The following is a 15,843-nucleotide window of genomic DNA, read 5'->3' on the forward strand; positions in this document are numbered from 1 at the left end:
TTTAAAACCCAAGCTCTCTCGTCTCGTCCGCGTGTGCTGCTGTGTGTGACTTTTCTCTAACCTTTCCACAACTGCAGCGCGCACCTCTGCTTCCTCTTCTACCACGGATTCTGACCAATCACGTGCGGCTAGCCGAAGAGGGGTCGGGGGGGAACAGGAGATAAAAAATCAGATCCTATTTGGAGCGGCTCCCAATGAGGAGGAGCCGGCTCCCATCGTTCACTTCAAAGAGTTCGCTCGCGAACGACACATCATTATCTCCATTGCTTTCGACGACAAATCGACGGAGGAGAGCTTATGTGGACTGGAAAGAGAGTCCACGAACCTGGGTGTAAAAAGGCCGAGACGTGATCGGCTCTTTCTCCGTTTAGTGGACACAGTTTGGTAGCAAATACAACCCTCCCTCAACGGTCTTCCTCACATCGCCTGGGCTTTCTCAACCGAACACCACCATGGTAAGCTGCCCCGGCTGTCTCCCGCTTTTTATTCGTCGATTAAATACGACATTTTATCGCTTATTTAGCTTTTAAACATCGACACAATTGCACCCTCCCCGCGGAGGACTCTCCTTTTCTCGCCCACTTTTGTGGCTCCTCGTCTGATCTCTGCCCAGGAAGTGCGGTGGAAGGGGGCAGGGGGGCGAGCCCGTCAGCAGCCTGAAGCCTCTGGCCTATATACGCGTTTCTTGATCCCCTGTCAGTGGTCTTGTTATTTTTCCCCTCCCCACGTTTTCGTGTCCATTAGTTTTCGTGACGCAAATTCATGCCCGTAGACAATAACGTCGTGTCTTTTAGTGCCCAGTGTCCCATTTTGTGTGCGCGCTTTTTTTTGGGTCGGTGTTTACAGTTGCAACGTTGTGATTTCACAAGGGAAGCAATTATTAGCAAGCCACACGTTATAATCTAGCGCTTTTGAGGTTCGAATCGTGATTCCAGCTTCTTGTGTTAGGTTTGCATGTTATCCCCGTGTGAAGGTTTTTCCCTTGCATACAATATGCATGTTAGCTGGACTCTCAACCCTCCGTAGGTGCGAATGGTTGTTTGCGTGTTTGCTGACAAGAAGTCCAGGGTGTTTCCTGCATGTCCCCCATGGAGTTCCTCTCACAAGCACAATGAATAGATGTTTAAATTCCGCTAAGAGCATCGTGTGGCGCAAAAGCCAAAGCAGCTAACCACCCTGCTGCCCTACAACATTATAATACAATACATAATACCGTCATACCTCGGTTTTCGACCATAATATGGTCCAGAAGGATGTTCGAAAACCGAAACCACGCTCTTTAAAAAAATATTTATGGAACGCTACACGAGGAAGCGTCACTTCCATGTTAAAGGAAGGCGAGAGGAGTCAAGTGCGCTCGGTTTGGTCGAGAACCTTTTTTTCGGTCGTAATCCGAGGCATAAAAACCCCAAAATTTTGGTCAAAAACCAATTTGGTCAGAACACAGACGTTCGAAAACCGAGGTTTGACTGTACAATATTGTATTGTATTGTACAACATGATAACAGTGTTTGGAATAAAGATTGTTTAGCCCTTCACCACAGAAAAGTCTCAAAAGGCTTCACAAAACCACATTTGACAATTAGTCATATGGATAGGTTTGATGCGTAAACATGATAGTCCTTTGACTCAACCTACAGCACAATACACGACAACTCATAGCCTGTCCTACGACAATACGCGGTCCATACTCTGCTGCAGTGCAATCAAAGCGCTACTGCAGCTGATATGGAACAAGAGATAAGAGCTTCATTTCCACATCCATGCAGCCCACTCAGTCTTCACTGCATCGCTGCAGTTGTGTTGGCACCGGTTTGCAGCATCAGTGGTTGTGGGTAGTGGGATGCTCGTCCATTTTCTATAGCGCTGGTCGGTCCAAAGTCTATCCAAGCTGACTTTTGATGAGAGAAACAGTACGTATGTGCTGGAATAGACGGGGCACACGTAGACAAAGAAGTCATCGCATTAATTAATTAATCTGAGAATGAGGAATGAATAAATCAAATATTTATCACTACGATCTTAATTACAAACCTTGTTGTTTTGGATGTCATTCATTCATCGTGCTTGTGAGAGGAGCTGCATGGAGGAGAGGTAGCATACACCCTGGATTGGTCGCCAGCTAAATGCACGGCACTTATGCAAGCATTCGCTCTCACGTTCATACCTGTGGCCTTAAACAAAGCTAACATACATGTCAGTTGAGGTTTTTGTTTTGTTTTGTTTTTTGCTCAGGGATCCCACAAAATGGCACCAGAGATGTTTGACCACCTGTGCTTTTAATGCTGAAATTAGTGCAGCACGATTTTTTTTCACCTAGAAGAATACAGATTTCCACGTGAAACATTTTTTGCCAGCATCTGTGAACTTCAGGTGTCCCGACACAGTCGCGGGCCACTGGTAATGCAGAACCGTGGAAATAGTTTGCAGTGTTGGTTAGCAATACGCTAGCGGATATTTGTTCGCTTAAATAGCTTGAAGCAAGACCGTGGCTTTCTTTTTGAAGAATTGTTGAATATCTGTCGATCTGCCGCTTGTTGTGAAGTTCGCTGGCACCATCTGAGCAGTCATGGCTCAAATTTTCGCTTGCAGCTCAAGACAAGAAATCAATGGCGGACAGTGACAGGAGCAGGAAGTATGGGGCTGAACTACACACCCCTGGTCCTGGTTTTAAGAAATACATTTTGGCACCTGAGGTGGTGTTCGAGCTCTGCCCTTGAAAGCAGAAAATTACCAGTTGGACTTTGTACCCTGACACCCCCGCCCCTTCCATTCTGTTTTGTTCATTCAGAACAGCAACTCTGAAAAAAGGAGACAATTTTTTTTTTCTGGTATTGTACAAAGCCCTTATCTTTTAATGTGTTACATGAAGCAGTGATTGATTAATGTTAGAATGATACTTGTTACAGTAGAATATGTCACCTCATGTTGGTCCCCCCACCCCCTTGCAGATCTATAATTAGCCATGCCTATTTGGGTTGCCAGCCAGGCTCTTACATATGCAAAACGAGTGTGGTGTTCGTGTTTATTGATTGTGAATGAAGCATACATGATGGATAAGGCTCCACATTGCCGCCTCGCCTTCTCCATCCATCTTGAACCGAGTGCGTCTTAAGTGGAGTGGAGTGAGCTTCTGCAGGATATGAAAGTTAGCATGTGGATATACTGTATCCCAAGTTGCTTGTTGAATCAGTCAAGAATCACTTGACTGGATTTGGATTTGTTACACTGAGATGCAAAGACCTTAATTCTGAGCCTCAGCGCCCCTTCCCCCTCTTCAGTGATCAATAAGGTTGTTGGCTAGCGACGGTCTTTTAGCGTTGTAATCTCACGGCTAATTCCCCTGTGTCGTTTGCTGCGCTGAAAATACCGCAACCTCTCTTAGGCTGGATTTACATTGCAGGGTCAAGTCACCAATCCCGATTTAGTGCTCTTGCATTAGTTTAAAAAATATACATTTTCAGGCACACTTCAATAACACATACAGTATCCAATATGTTTGTTTGTACATGGAGCACACGAAATATTCTTACCTAAAGTTTCATACACCTATGATGTTGCATATTTAAACTATATGCAATGTTGGATGCAGCTGTAATATAATACATTTACACCATATTTAATGTTCTATTAGGGCTGCGCAATTATGGGGCTGAGGGAGGATCATGATGATTTTGTTTGCTATTCAAATCAAGATTATTCGATTATTATATCCGATTTATTCAACTTTAAAACGGAATGTTCATTCAACTACGAAGTAAACTTTAAATCAAACTTTATAAAAACGGAAAAATGTGTAAACTGTAAAAAAGTAACATATGAAAACAATAAAGAACAATAAATAAAAACATTTTTGTGAAAATTTGTTTTTTTGGGGGGAAAGTAATAATACTCACGGAAGTCAATGCTAATTTTTTATTAGCACGTCATGGGACTTCCCATTGCCTGTTAGCATTAGCACTGGCGATGTTTATATGTCTTGTATTTTAAAATACAATGTGTATAAGTCTTAGTGTTGTGGGTTTAGTTTGAGAGTCGGCATGGGGTGTTAATAAATATCTTAAAACTCGCTCGCGGAGGTTAAAAACTCATACATACGTCTCATGCTTCCCGCAAGCAACTCCGTGCATTGAGAGTGCTTTAAAAACGGAAGGGAGTGGCAGACACACTCCGTACTGTTCAGCCTATAAATCGTTTTTCTTCTATTGTAATGTTTTTATAACCGTGGCAAGCTAAAGTTAAAATCATTATTACATTTCGAATGAATTGCCTATACGATATGAAGTAGCGCATAGTTAAACCTTATGTAATGCTCTTTGCTTTCGTTCTTGTTGATATTCACGGCACCCGTTTTCTTTCCGTTTGTGTTGTTTGAAGAGATGTCGTTTTTAGATACAGTGCCAGTCGGCGTATTTCAGATGTACTTTACGTGCGCTGACAAATATCCGATGGGAATGAGATTTTCATCCACATTTGGAAGAGGCCTGATTCCCATCTGAAGAAATGTAATTGCCTGTCTTTTTGTTTTGGCTTTATTCTGCCATTATGAATATCCCACTTGTAACAAGTGAGAGCCAAAAAACCTGTGTCACTTGAACTATATAGCGCTGGATTTCGCCCACCACATCATTTTATGTGGCCCGTGAAAGCAAATCAAGCATGTCAAGTTCCATGATGCTTGCTAAAGTCTGAACCAAAAGTTCAAATTGTCATATGTAATACACAGTATCAGCCATTATTCTTGATTTTTTATTTTAAAACTAGTTATTCATCAATTTGTTGTGGGTTGTGTATGTAATTTGTGGAGGTGATTAAACATTTATATGGTTTCCCAAAATTCATAACGGCCCTCCATGGGAAAGCGTAACTACAATGTGGCCCGCAACAAAAATGAGGTTGACACCCCTGATGTGGCGCAAATCCACCCTCAGGTAAATGTTGTCTTTTGGCACATAGCTCTAATCGTCTATTCTTGGAAACTGACAAACGAACAATGGGGGCAGTAGCTTAGGCTGCTGTGATTGCATCATGTCATGTCTCACAGCTGTTTCGCAACCCTGTGCGGCGCGAAGAGACTCGCGGTACTTTTGAGTATGTCACGTGAATTCCAATAAGTTCTCGTTTCTTCTCTCCTCAGGGAAATGAAGCCAGCTACCCTCTGGAAATGTGCACACATTGTAAGTGCTGCCACCATTCAAATATGCACTTAGAACAGGCTATCGATAAGATAAGATATCTTTTATTTGTCTCACACTGGGGAAATTTACAGCCTCCAGCAGCAAGAATGTGGCTAGAAAGAAGAAAAAAAACAAACACCGTTCAATTAAGTGCAATATAAATACGATATTGATAAATCGCAGTGCTATTAACAATTGTTTTTCACATCATTTAACTATTATTATTATTATTATTATTATTATTATTATTATTATTATTATTATTATTCAGCAGCCTGACATCAGTCAGTAGGAACGAGCGTCGGTATTTCTCCTTCTTGCAACGCGGGTGTAACAGTCTCTGGCTGAAGGAGCTACCAAGTGCTGTCAGGGTGGGCTGGAGGGTGTGGGAGGGACTGGCCATCATAGCTTTTAGCTTAGTTAGCATCCTTCTGTTGCCCACCTCCTCCAGAGTAAGGGTGTGGAAAATAATCGATATTAATCGATACATCGATGCGCACCACCGCGATCCGAGTGCATCGGCTCATTCACTGGGTACGACGCGATTGACGGGTGAAATCGCGATTCATCACGATGCATTGATGGGTATCGGTAAAATCCGATTCAATCGCCGTTTTATTCATGTTAAACGTCACATATCTGCCCTTTCCTAGGCGCAATGAATGCACCATCATTGCTTTGCGTTTTGTGTTGAATACGGACGGTAGCCGTGCGTCACATACAGTCCAGTTCACAACGAGCGAAACATTATGGAAGTTAGCGCACGCAGCAGCAAGGAAACTACTATATTTAATGCAGCCGCAACATTCAAATCTTATGTTTGGAAATACTACGGCTTCGAAAAGAAAGATGGAAAGCTTGATAAAACCTCCGTAATTTGCAAGGAATGTCGCACTAAGAAGCCATACAACGGCAGCACCACAAATATGCAGACCCACTTAAACCGATGGCACCAGATCACCGACAAGTTTCCCTCCCGCTTCCCCGCCCAGTTCCTCGTCGGACACCGGAGAAACTCTTGGTAAACCAGGTCAGGATCAGAAAAAAATTGCCTCTTATTTTGGGAGTCCCCTTGCAACTCACTGTGACCGCGCAATGGCTATAACTAAGATCACTGCTTATTTCATATGCAAAGACCTCCAGCCTTAGCGTGGTGGACAACGAGGGTTTCAGACAGCTCGTGCACGTTTTGGAACCCAGGTTTAAAATGCCAGACAGGTCTGTGTTCACTTACAAACATATTCCCGATGTGTACAACAAAGTGAGAAGTGAGATTACTGTGTCGCTGAACAGTGCGCAAAGAGTTGCACTTACAGTGGATGGGTGGACATCTTGCGCTAGAGATTCATATACATATATATATTATTATTATATTTCATATAAGACACTCAGTGAGAATAGTCTGTTTGGGTTTACACTATAGCAACAGCTGTGAGTCTCGGGTGCCAAATTGTTTACATTTTCTTTGCACAAAACCCAATTGTGAAAGGGCTTAAATAAGTTGTTTTACAAGTTCTACTGTTTATAAGGAATAAAGTGGTATCCTTTTTGTAATACCATACTGAATTCCATCTTTTTAAAAGCTTTTTTTCTTTGCTTATTTGCATCATGTTTAATTGCACAATATCACAACAAATTGCATTGTATCGTATCGGATCGCATTGATTTGAACTTAATGTGTATCGAATCGTATCGCATCGTGACGACGGTGAAACGTATCGCATTGTATCGCCAGAAAATTCCATGTATCGTTTAAGCATCGCATCGCTGGCAGTGGATCGTGATGTGTATCGAATCGTCCTCAGTGCTGAGATTCACATCCCTACTCCAGAGTGTCAAGGGAGCAGCCCAGGACAGAACTGGCCTTCCTGACCAGTCGCTCCAGCCTCTTTCTGTCCCGGGCCGAGATGCTGCCTGACAAGCAGACAATGCCATAATGAATGGCCGAGGCCACCACAGAGTCATAGAAAGTCTTAAGGAGCGACCCCCGAACCCCAAAAGACCTCAGTTTCCTCAGTAGGAAGCGTCGGCTCTGTCCTTTCCTAATCAGGTTGTCCGTGGTTGTAGACCAGTCCAGTTTGTTGTTCGGAAGAACACCTAGGTACTTGTAGAAGGTCACCCGCTCTATGTCCATACCCTGGATGTTCATCGGTGCTGGCGAGGACTGTTTCCTGCAGAAATCCACAACCAACTCCTTAGTTTTCCTAGGGTTGATCTGGAGGAGATTCTGCTGGCACCAGTCCACAAAGTCCTTAGTCAGTCCAATGTACTCCCAATCGCCCCCCTCTGTAATGAGGCCAACAATCGCAAAGTCATTGGAGAACTTCTGACGGTGGCAGTTTGGAGTGGCGTGTCTGAAGTCCGAGGTGTAGAGAATGAACAGGAATGGAGCCAGAACAGTCCCCTGCGGCACTCCAGTGCTGCAAAGAAGCCTGTTCGACTCACAGCTCTGCTCATGTACTGCGGCCGGTTTGTGAGGTAGTCTATGATCCATTTTGTGAGATGGTGGTCCACTCCGGCGTTCTGCAGTTTGCCTCCCAGTAAGTTGGGCTGGATGGTGTTGAAGGCACTAGAGAAATCAAAGAACATGATTCTCACAGTGCTCCCAGCCTTTTCCAAGTGTGACAGCACTGAGTGGAGGAGGTAGATAATGGCGTCTTCCACGCCAATGCCAGGCTGATAGGCAAACTGCAGCGGGTCCACTGCCGAACTCACCAGCGGTCGAAGGTGGGCGATGGAAGGCTTGCACGGTCTAGTTCACATCTCTTAGCCAATTTCCTCGACAATGTCGGAGCTCGGAGGTCCTCCGGGGGATTGCGTCGGTGTCGCTGGCACATTTAACGCAGCGGACGCGGTGGGCAAGCGCTAAAACGGGCGCATCAGCAGCATGTGCCGTTTCAATTGGTGTCAAAGCTGTCACGGGGCTGCACTGTAGTGGAGGCGATACAGTTACGTGTATTTCATTAGATAGTGAGGATGGCAAGAACTATCAACTTTATAGAAAGTTAAAAAACTTTAACAAAGTGCTTCGTCAGCATGTCTGAAGAGTCTGCACAGACTTGTTTGTTGCAAAGGGGCTTCCCTGGGGGAAATTCCCATGAGTCACTGCTGTGGCAAAGGGTGTGAGGGTCAGTTTTTCTTTTTTTTTTTAAAGCAGCAGCTATAAAGAATAGTGATGTGTCTATTCATTTTCTCACCTTTCCACTTTCCAGCCGGTTGGGGAGGGTTACACGCACACACGCACACGCTCACGCACACACATACACACACACGCACACACACACACACACACGCACACACACGCACACACACACGCGTGCTGCAGTTTAGTGAAGGGGGAGGGGTTAGAGAAGAGACACACACAGCAGCACACTGAGCAGCACGCGAACAAGACAGACGAGGAGACGAGAGAGCTAGTTAGTGAAAAAAAACCAACACGATGGAAAGTGGAAAGGTGAGAAAATGAATAGGAAACGCAGTGAATTATGGACTCATTTCAATATAATTGATAGTTCAAAGGCAGCGTGTAGACTGTGCAAGGTTAAAATATCCCATAGATCTGGCTCAACAAATAACCTGCACAGGCACATCAGAAATGTCCACCCATCAGTACTATTTGAAGAGAAAAGACAAGCAAGGGAACCAGCTATTAATGAAGGTGCTAGTGTGTCTGCAACTGTTGCTGCTGCAATGTCACAACTGCCTCGATGTACAACCCAGAGCTCTATGAGCCACTTTATGCAAAAAGCTATAAAACCAGCAAAACAGAACACAATTGACGAGGAACTGGGAAAATGATTGCAAGGGATTTTCATCCATTTTGTGTTGGCTGTGTGTTGTCGCAACATCTGTCCCCTCAGAGAGAATCTTCTCCAAAACAGGGCAAATATTAACAGAGAGGAGAAACAGGATCAATCCTCAAAGCTGAGGCACTTGGTTTTTCTTCATGCCAATCTTCGCTAAAGACAAGCTAAAACCTTTACCTGGATGCTCCTTTTTTTTCTTTTTGTTTTACAAATTTTAATGTATAATTTGTTGTGTGGTATTCAAAGCCTACTTATATTTTACTGTAAATAGTTAAAAGCTTATAAATATACACATTCAGAGATTGGAACTTTTTGACGACCTTGTTTTGAGATGGGTCTTTGTACTTTGTTTTTATTTTTGTAGCACTCCATGTTGAGTATGTTCAGAAGAATATAAATAAAGCCATATAAATAATAAGTATTTGATATAATGTCTATTTTTTGCATTAGTACTTAATTTTACACATAATATTACGTTATTTTTGGTATTAAATTAATTTAAGCAACAAAAAAACCAAGGAGCCATTTGGGAGCCGAAAGAGCCGGCTCTTTTTAGGGAGCCGATCCAAAAGAGCCGGCTCTCTAAAAGGAGCCGGAATTCCCATCACTAATAAAGAACACCTGACCATACGATAGTAGCCCCACCAATTTCCTGCAATGTCTAAAACTGAGAGAAGTACTCAGAAGTGATTTTTAGAACCCAGTATGTTAACCGCAAACCAGGACCTCTTAGTATTACGGAACTAGTTGTAATCTTCCTTCTTCACCTCAGTGAGATGTTTTTTGGGCATGATGTCTGGAATGCTCAAGTGCTGACTAGTACTCGGGGAAGCAATCGAGACACTTCTGATACAGTACAATACAATACAATACAATACATGCTGATTTATATAGCGCGGCAGCTGTAATGGTTGTAGTACCGGTCCGTAAAGTGACTACAATAATAATGTGAGTTTTCTACAATCCCAATCCCCTTTTGGGATATGATTCCATCAAATACTCACTCTAACTAGAGCAGTTTGTTTCCCAAAAGATCTGACTACATGTTCAGTTAATAAATAATAATATCACACAGAAGACAGTGTGCCATCTGCATGCCGCAAGTCATGTCCTTGACCTAGTTGCGAGTGGCAGCATCTTGGCTTCGATCGAGGATTTACGACTTTCCTGCCAGCATGACCGTAGCAGCCCCCCACCCCCAAGTTAACTTCATGTCAAATAAACACTTGAGGTGGGCTGGGCAAAAGCCAGCAAATGAGCACAAAAATGTCTGACCTCTCATGTTTTCCCATCTCAGTCGACCCGGACGAGATCAAGCGTCTGGGGAAGCGCTTCAAGAAGCTGGACCTTGACAACTCGGGCTCGCTCAGCGTGGAGGAGTTCATGTCGCTGCCTGAGTTACAGCAAAACCCTCTCGTGCAGAGGGTCATCGACATATTTGACACGGACGGCAACGGAGAAGTGGACTTTAAAGGTGGTTTCCACCGTATTTTCCTCGCTATAAGGCGCACCTAAAAGGATTCCGTTTTTTCAGAAGCCGACTGTGCGCCTTGTAATACGATGCGCCGGGTACATGGATCAATATTTTGATTTCTCGGACGTAGTATTTTAAATGTTCTGTGAAGCGCTTTGTTACACACTTGTGAAAGATCTATATAAATAAAGCTGTTATTGTATTGTATTCCCTTTAGCGTAGCTCCATCAAATGGATGCATAACGCAACCGCAGCCACTAATGTAGCTTCTATTCTATGCACCTTATAATGCGGTGCGCCCTATATATGACAACATTTTAACAGTTGAATGGCCATTCATTGAAGGTGTGCCTTATACTACGAAGCGCCTTATAGTGCGGAAAATACGGTATTCTGACGGTTGTTCTTTTCACTGTGATGCTGGGGTTCTCTCCCGGTTTGAGAACCATTTCTCGAGTGTATCTGTAGAGATTTTTGTGTGGTCCGCACCGACTTTGATGCAACCCCATCGTACAGTAAATCAGCTCAGCATTGATTGACTTTGACCTTTTGCTGTCACAGAGTTCATTGAGGGAGTGTCACAGTTCAGCGTCAAAGGCGACAAGGAGCAGAAGCTTCGATGTAAGTTTACAACTTTTCGCCTGGGAATTTCTGGGGGAAAGAAAAGTATCAATGTAACTTTGACATGACAAACATGAGCGTTTGTTAGATCATCTTTGTTTTAGGGTGTTTTGGTGTCGCTAGGCACTTTCAAAATATAGTCTTCCCCTGCTGTTAATACTGTACTAATGTTCAGATGTGTCAGATAATCTTCATTTTAGGTTTTGTTTTTGTTGTGGCAAGATGAGATGGGCCTGGAATAGTAAAAGTATTTCTCCATTCATAATAACTTTTTTTAAAAATCGTTAGAGTTGCCTGACTTCCTACCCACTTGCAGTTGCATTCCGGATCTACGACATGGACAAGGATGGCTACATCTCCAACGGCGAACTGTTCCAGGTGCTCAAGATGATGGTGGGCAACAACCTGAAAGACACACAGCTGCAGCAGATTGTGGACAAAACCATCATCAATGCCGACAAGGACGGCGACGGCAGGATATCGTTCGAGGAGTTCTGCGCGGTGAGTCACGGGACTCTGCGGATTTCTTTTGTGATGCTTGTGTATTCACAGACATCATTGTTGAAGATGCTCACCAAAACATCAGCATCTATGGGAGAATGCAAGCTTTTAATGTGTCCGGGCAAAACATTACTTTTCCAATGGGAACTTGAAAATAAAACTAGACATCTAAGAATTTTCATCAAAGTACCCCTTGTTCTCAAGACTGCGGCTGAACCAGGATGTGGCTGTTCGAGTGCTCATTAGGACCATGAAATTTGAAATTCAATGCCATCTAGGCATTATGTTCCTCCAGACAGGAAAAAAAAGAATCCTTAATGAGAAAGTGTTCTTTTTGCTCAGTGGGGCATCATCTAAAGGTCGTCTGCAGAGCAGTAGAAGAAAATACCATCTTTTCTAAAGATGGAACCCAAGAGCAGCAAATACAATCAAAACAGCAGGGGCCCCAAAATTGAACCTTGTGGAACATCATAGGGCAGTGGGGCAGAGCAAACAGAAAAGGTTGTCTGCCAAATGGGATCTAAACTACTGCCGAGGACCTTTTTTTTAAAAATTTAGTTTATCAGGTTATGCGTGTGCGAGCATATGTATGTTTGTAGATATGTTTGGTTGTATGTTGGAGGCGCGTCCTCTTTTTATGTTGTATTTGGGATGTTTTAATTGCACAGCTCATTGAGTTGCATTTTTATGTACGAAAAGGGCTATTTACTGTAAAGAAAGTTTGACTGATTAACCCCATTTCCATCCATCTCCTTTGCAGGTGGTGGGCGGCCTGGACATACACAAAAAGATGGTGGTGGACGTGTGAGCGCACCCCCACGTCCCTTCTTGACCTCCCTCCAGCTCGCTTGAGTCTCCCCGCCCTCCTGAGTTCTCCTGGACGCTCGCTTCATCCGCCTTGTCCAGCAAAATCAAGAAAAAAAAACGCCTCAGTGTTACGCCAGCGGAACATTTCCCTCTCGCTTTTCCACCACGAAGAGCCTCGTTCAAGTGTTAAGTGAACGGCGAAGGCTGCCTATCCAGTCAAAAAATTAAAAATGACTGAGGATGTGGAGGTGACTGAAAGGTGAAGGGAGGGAATTCCACCTTTTTTAGATATTTGTTTTAGTTTTCTTCTTATTTTTTTATTTGTGATAGAAGTATGTGTTCATTCAACCACGCTTGACTTTACAGTGCAACTCGCCGGTTGGGTATGAAGTGCCAAGCAAGCATATCCACACACACACACAGGAGGTGAACATCTGTCAGGTAACTTACATTTTAGGACATGTTTTTAAATGGGCCTGAAACGACAGAACTATTTCTCCAAATATTTCTGAGAAAATAAACTGAAAGTGGACTGGCTGCTTTGAGCTTAATACAAAAAACTGGAATGTGCATGACGTGGAATTTGTTTTGTTTTTCTCGCATGTCGTTGAACACGTTTGGAACGAATCATCTTGTTTACACACGGATGTGAATAGATTATTTAATAATAGATGTACACAAAATGGGTGTTGCCAAATGGTTGGTCTCCACATGAAGCCGACTGCAGTACAGCACGTCATATTAATAACTGAGGTTTTTTAAAAATGTTTTGTATATACATATTTGTTAAACACACTTTTGTCTCTGTATAGTGGGACACCATGCTTTGATTGCAAGTGATTCATCTGAGTTCGTGTGCAGGGGAAGGGGGGCATATTAGTTAGATATGATGATATACAGTATTTAAGATGTTTGTTCTTCCATTTTTCTGCATGCCGCAATTTATGCTAAGGGGCTGTTGAAAACTTGATACAATATGAACACGAAATACCATTAAAATAAACTGAACTGTTAAAATGAGGTGTCCGGTTTGTATTTTTAAAAATGCTGAATCAATAGGTTTTTCATTTGTGCTGCATCACTTTTTTGTTGTTTTACATACTTAAATATTTTGTCAGAAGGTATTTTAGAGAAAATGTCAATTATTGATGCTGTAGTTTTTAATATTTCAGTTATTTAGGTCAGCACAAGGTGGCCAACTATTGCACAAAATGGACTCCATTGATGATTTGCATTTTTTAAAACATATATACATCAAAGTCACACAAATATTCATCACACTCGTGTTAAATTCATCTGACGTCAAGTCCATGATGAACAAATACAAATGAACTCCCATTCGAGGTCTTCTCAATCCATCACCAAAGCCCAGATCAGAATCTTTCCGCAGATCTGCTGGCGACCACTCTGATGTTTCCGTAGACCTTGGATGGTGGACTTCCTGTCGTGGATAGAGAGGTTATTAATAAAGAGTTCATTCATTTACCGTATTTTACGCACTATAAAGGGGCACCTAAAAGCATTTCATTTTCTTGAAAGCCAACATTGTGTGCCTTATAATCCGGTGAGGCCTTATATGTGGGTCACTATTTTGATTTCTTGGATGTAAAGTTGTAAACGTTCTGTAAAGCACTTTGTTACAGCTGCAGCGGTTGTGAAAGCTCAATATGAATAAAGCTGTATTGTATTGTATTCATTTAGCGTAGCTCCATCAGTGGATGCATAACACAACTGCACTCACCATTGTAGCTTCTATTTTATGCACTTTATAATGCGGTGCGCCCTATACAGTATATGTAAACAAACTCCGAAGCGCCTTTCAGTGTGGAAAATACGGTACTTGGAAATGAGACCCTGCCAATGAGCGTGCTGTGCGATAGCCCCATTTCTATACATCTCTGCAAGTGCTTGGCATTTTCAAAAGAATAGTTGTATGGCATTCCTAGAAGATCAAAATGGCCAAATGAAAGGAAAATTGGAATATATATAAACCCCAGAACACAGCCGTATAACCTCAAATCACCACCGCAACGTGACAACAACTCTCATTCTAAGTGGCTGAAATCTAAAAATAATGATCGCTTACCTAGGATGAGGTTGCATATGGCAGTCCGGGCCATCCGAATGTTTTGAAAGGAGCCCAAAATGTGCACTTTGCTGTGGACGCAACACAACAAGACATGAAAATGGTCAACCCGTAGCACAATTCGACGTCTTATTTTTCATCAACTAACGTGTCGGCCAACACGATGCGAGTCTTGGTGACGTTTTCGATGGTAAATTTGGTTTTTCCTCCTTTGCCTGCGATCCTGCCGATGGCTCGAGACAAGTGGTCACCCTTCAGTGGCTTCACTGCAGAAACAGATTAAGGGAAGAAAAACCAACAACAACACATTAATAGAACATCTCAGCTTTCCGTTTAGTGGAGTAAAAATGGAAGGTTCTTTTTACCGTCTGTGACATCAAAGGATTCGAGAAAGAGCTCGTCCAGTCTGATTAGGGCCAATGCATCCTGGGAAGTGACCACAAGCATGTCCATTTGGATTGAAAGAAACTCTAGCATGCCACTTTCAAGACTATTTCCACATTTGCTGACAGTATAATGTTCAAGTGTAAAAAAAGGCATAAGTAACAACACTCTTACTTCAACCTGGAAGCCCAGAATGAAGGCTTTCACGAAATCAGCTGCTTTGGTGAGTGAGGCGATGTCTTGGGTCTCTTTGCAAGTCTGCAAAGTAGGGAAAAAAAAGGGAAAATCAAAAAACTGAATAGAATCGGAGGTCAGCCATTTTGGCTTCAAGCAGTTGTTTTGAAATGCTAAATTTGAACCACTTATCTTTATTACAATAGTTTATTTTCTATGTCGTAACCATAGCAATTATAATCACTGTCACTCACTTTAATCTCCACATTTCGCGATTTGAGGTTGAATCGGACTTGAAGCTGTAGGTTCTCTACGATAGGAGTGAAGATCTTCAGCCAGTTCTCCTTCAGCGGCGTGTAACGGTGAGCCGGGACGGCCACTTTACGCATCTGGTCATCACCCTAAAAAGAAACATTTACATTCTAATTTCTTCTGGACATTTTAAGCACTTTAAATGCAATGCAATCTTTAATACCCTTAATTTGTCGAGCGAAATTGGTGGAAACTGTGGCCTCTTGCTTGCGACAGGGCCCTCTGTGTCCATATCAGGTGCCTCGAGTTTCCTCTTTTGGCTCTTTTTAGACTTGACTTCTGTAAAACTGTCACTGTCGTCCTGCTTTTCCACCACGCCAGCATCCATTGCGTCATTTGTTACCGAAGCCATAGTGAAAATCACGTTAAAAAGTTCAATTGTCAAGTAAAATGTAAACAAGACAGCGAGCACAGAGGCTGGTGGTGTCCTCGTGCAACAGGAAAGACCTATAAGGCAATATCGATTCCGCCTGAATAAAAAGAAATACGTCAAAGAGCATT

General features: G+C 42.8%; 2 protein-coding genes and 1 long non-coding RNA gene across 4 annotated transcripts in view; 2 read left to right on the top strand and 1 right to left on the bottom strand.

The window, feature by feature from the left end:
• Positions 1-15,801, bottom strand: part of pno1 (partner of NOB1 homolog) — a 139,477-nt gene extending 123,676 nt beyond the window's left edge. Inside the window, exons 1-7 of one of the 2 annotated variants that reach the window (XM_052080227.1) lie at positions 15,506-15,800; positions 15,285-15,431; positions 15,031-15,114; positions 14,838-14,898; positions 14,621-14,738; positions 14,473-14,543; positions 13,608-13,827 (exon numbers count right to left, since the gene is read on the bottom strand). In XM_052080227.1, coding sequence (XP_051936187.1) covers positions 13,760-13,827; positions 14,473-14,543; positions 14,621-14,738; positions 14,838-14,898; positions 15,031-15,114; positions 15,285-15,431; positions 15,506-15,694 — 738 coding nt within the window. In that variant the 5' untranslated portion in view covers positions 15,695-15,800 and the 3' untranslated portion in view covers positions 13,608-13,759. Of the gene's footprint in view, positions 1-13,607; positions 13,828-14,472; positions 14,544-14,620; positions 14,739-14,837; positions 14,899-15,030; positions 15,115-15,284; positions 15,432-15,505 lie in introns of those variants that run through there. The other variant, XM_052080228.1, reaches the window with a different exon arrangement.
• Positions 281-13,403, top strand: LOC127610277 (calcineurin subunit B type 1). The gene is made up of 6 exons (XM_052080230.1): positions 281-455; positions 5,138-5,177; positions 10,281-10,457; positions 11,019-11,078; positions 11,395-11,579; positions 12,340-13,403. Exons 1-6 carry the CDS (start codon positions 453-455, stop codon positions 12,385-12,387), a joined length of 513 nt encoding a protein of 170 aa, XP_051936190.1. The 5' UTR covers positions 281-452; the 3' UTR covers positions 12,388-13,403.
• Positions 5,243-7,895, top strand: LOC127610288 (uncharacterized). Its single transcript, XR_007964805.1, has 2 exons — positions 5,243-5,637; positions 7,018-7,895. It is a non-coding gene; the product is annotated as an uncharacterized LOC127610288 (long non-coding RNA).
• Positions 15,802-15,843: the final 42 nt, after the last annotated feature.

Source organism: Hippocampus zosterae, chromosome 11, assembly GCF_025434085.1.
Source record: "Hippocampus zosterae strain Florida chromosome 11, ASM2543408v3, whole genome shotgun sequence".
Taxonomy (NCBI): Eukaryota; Metazoa; Chordata; class Actinopteri; order Syngnathiformes; family Syngnathidae; genus Hippocampus; species Hippocampus zosterae.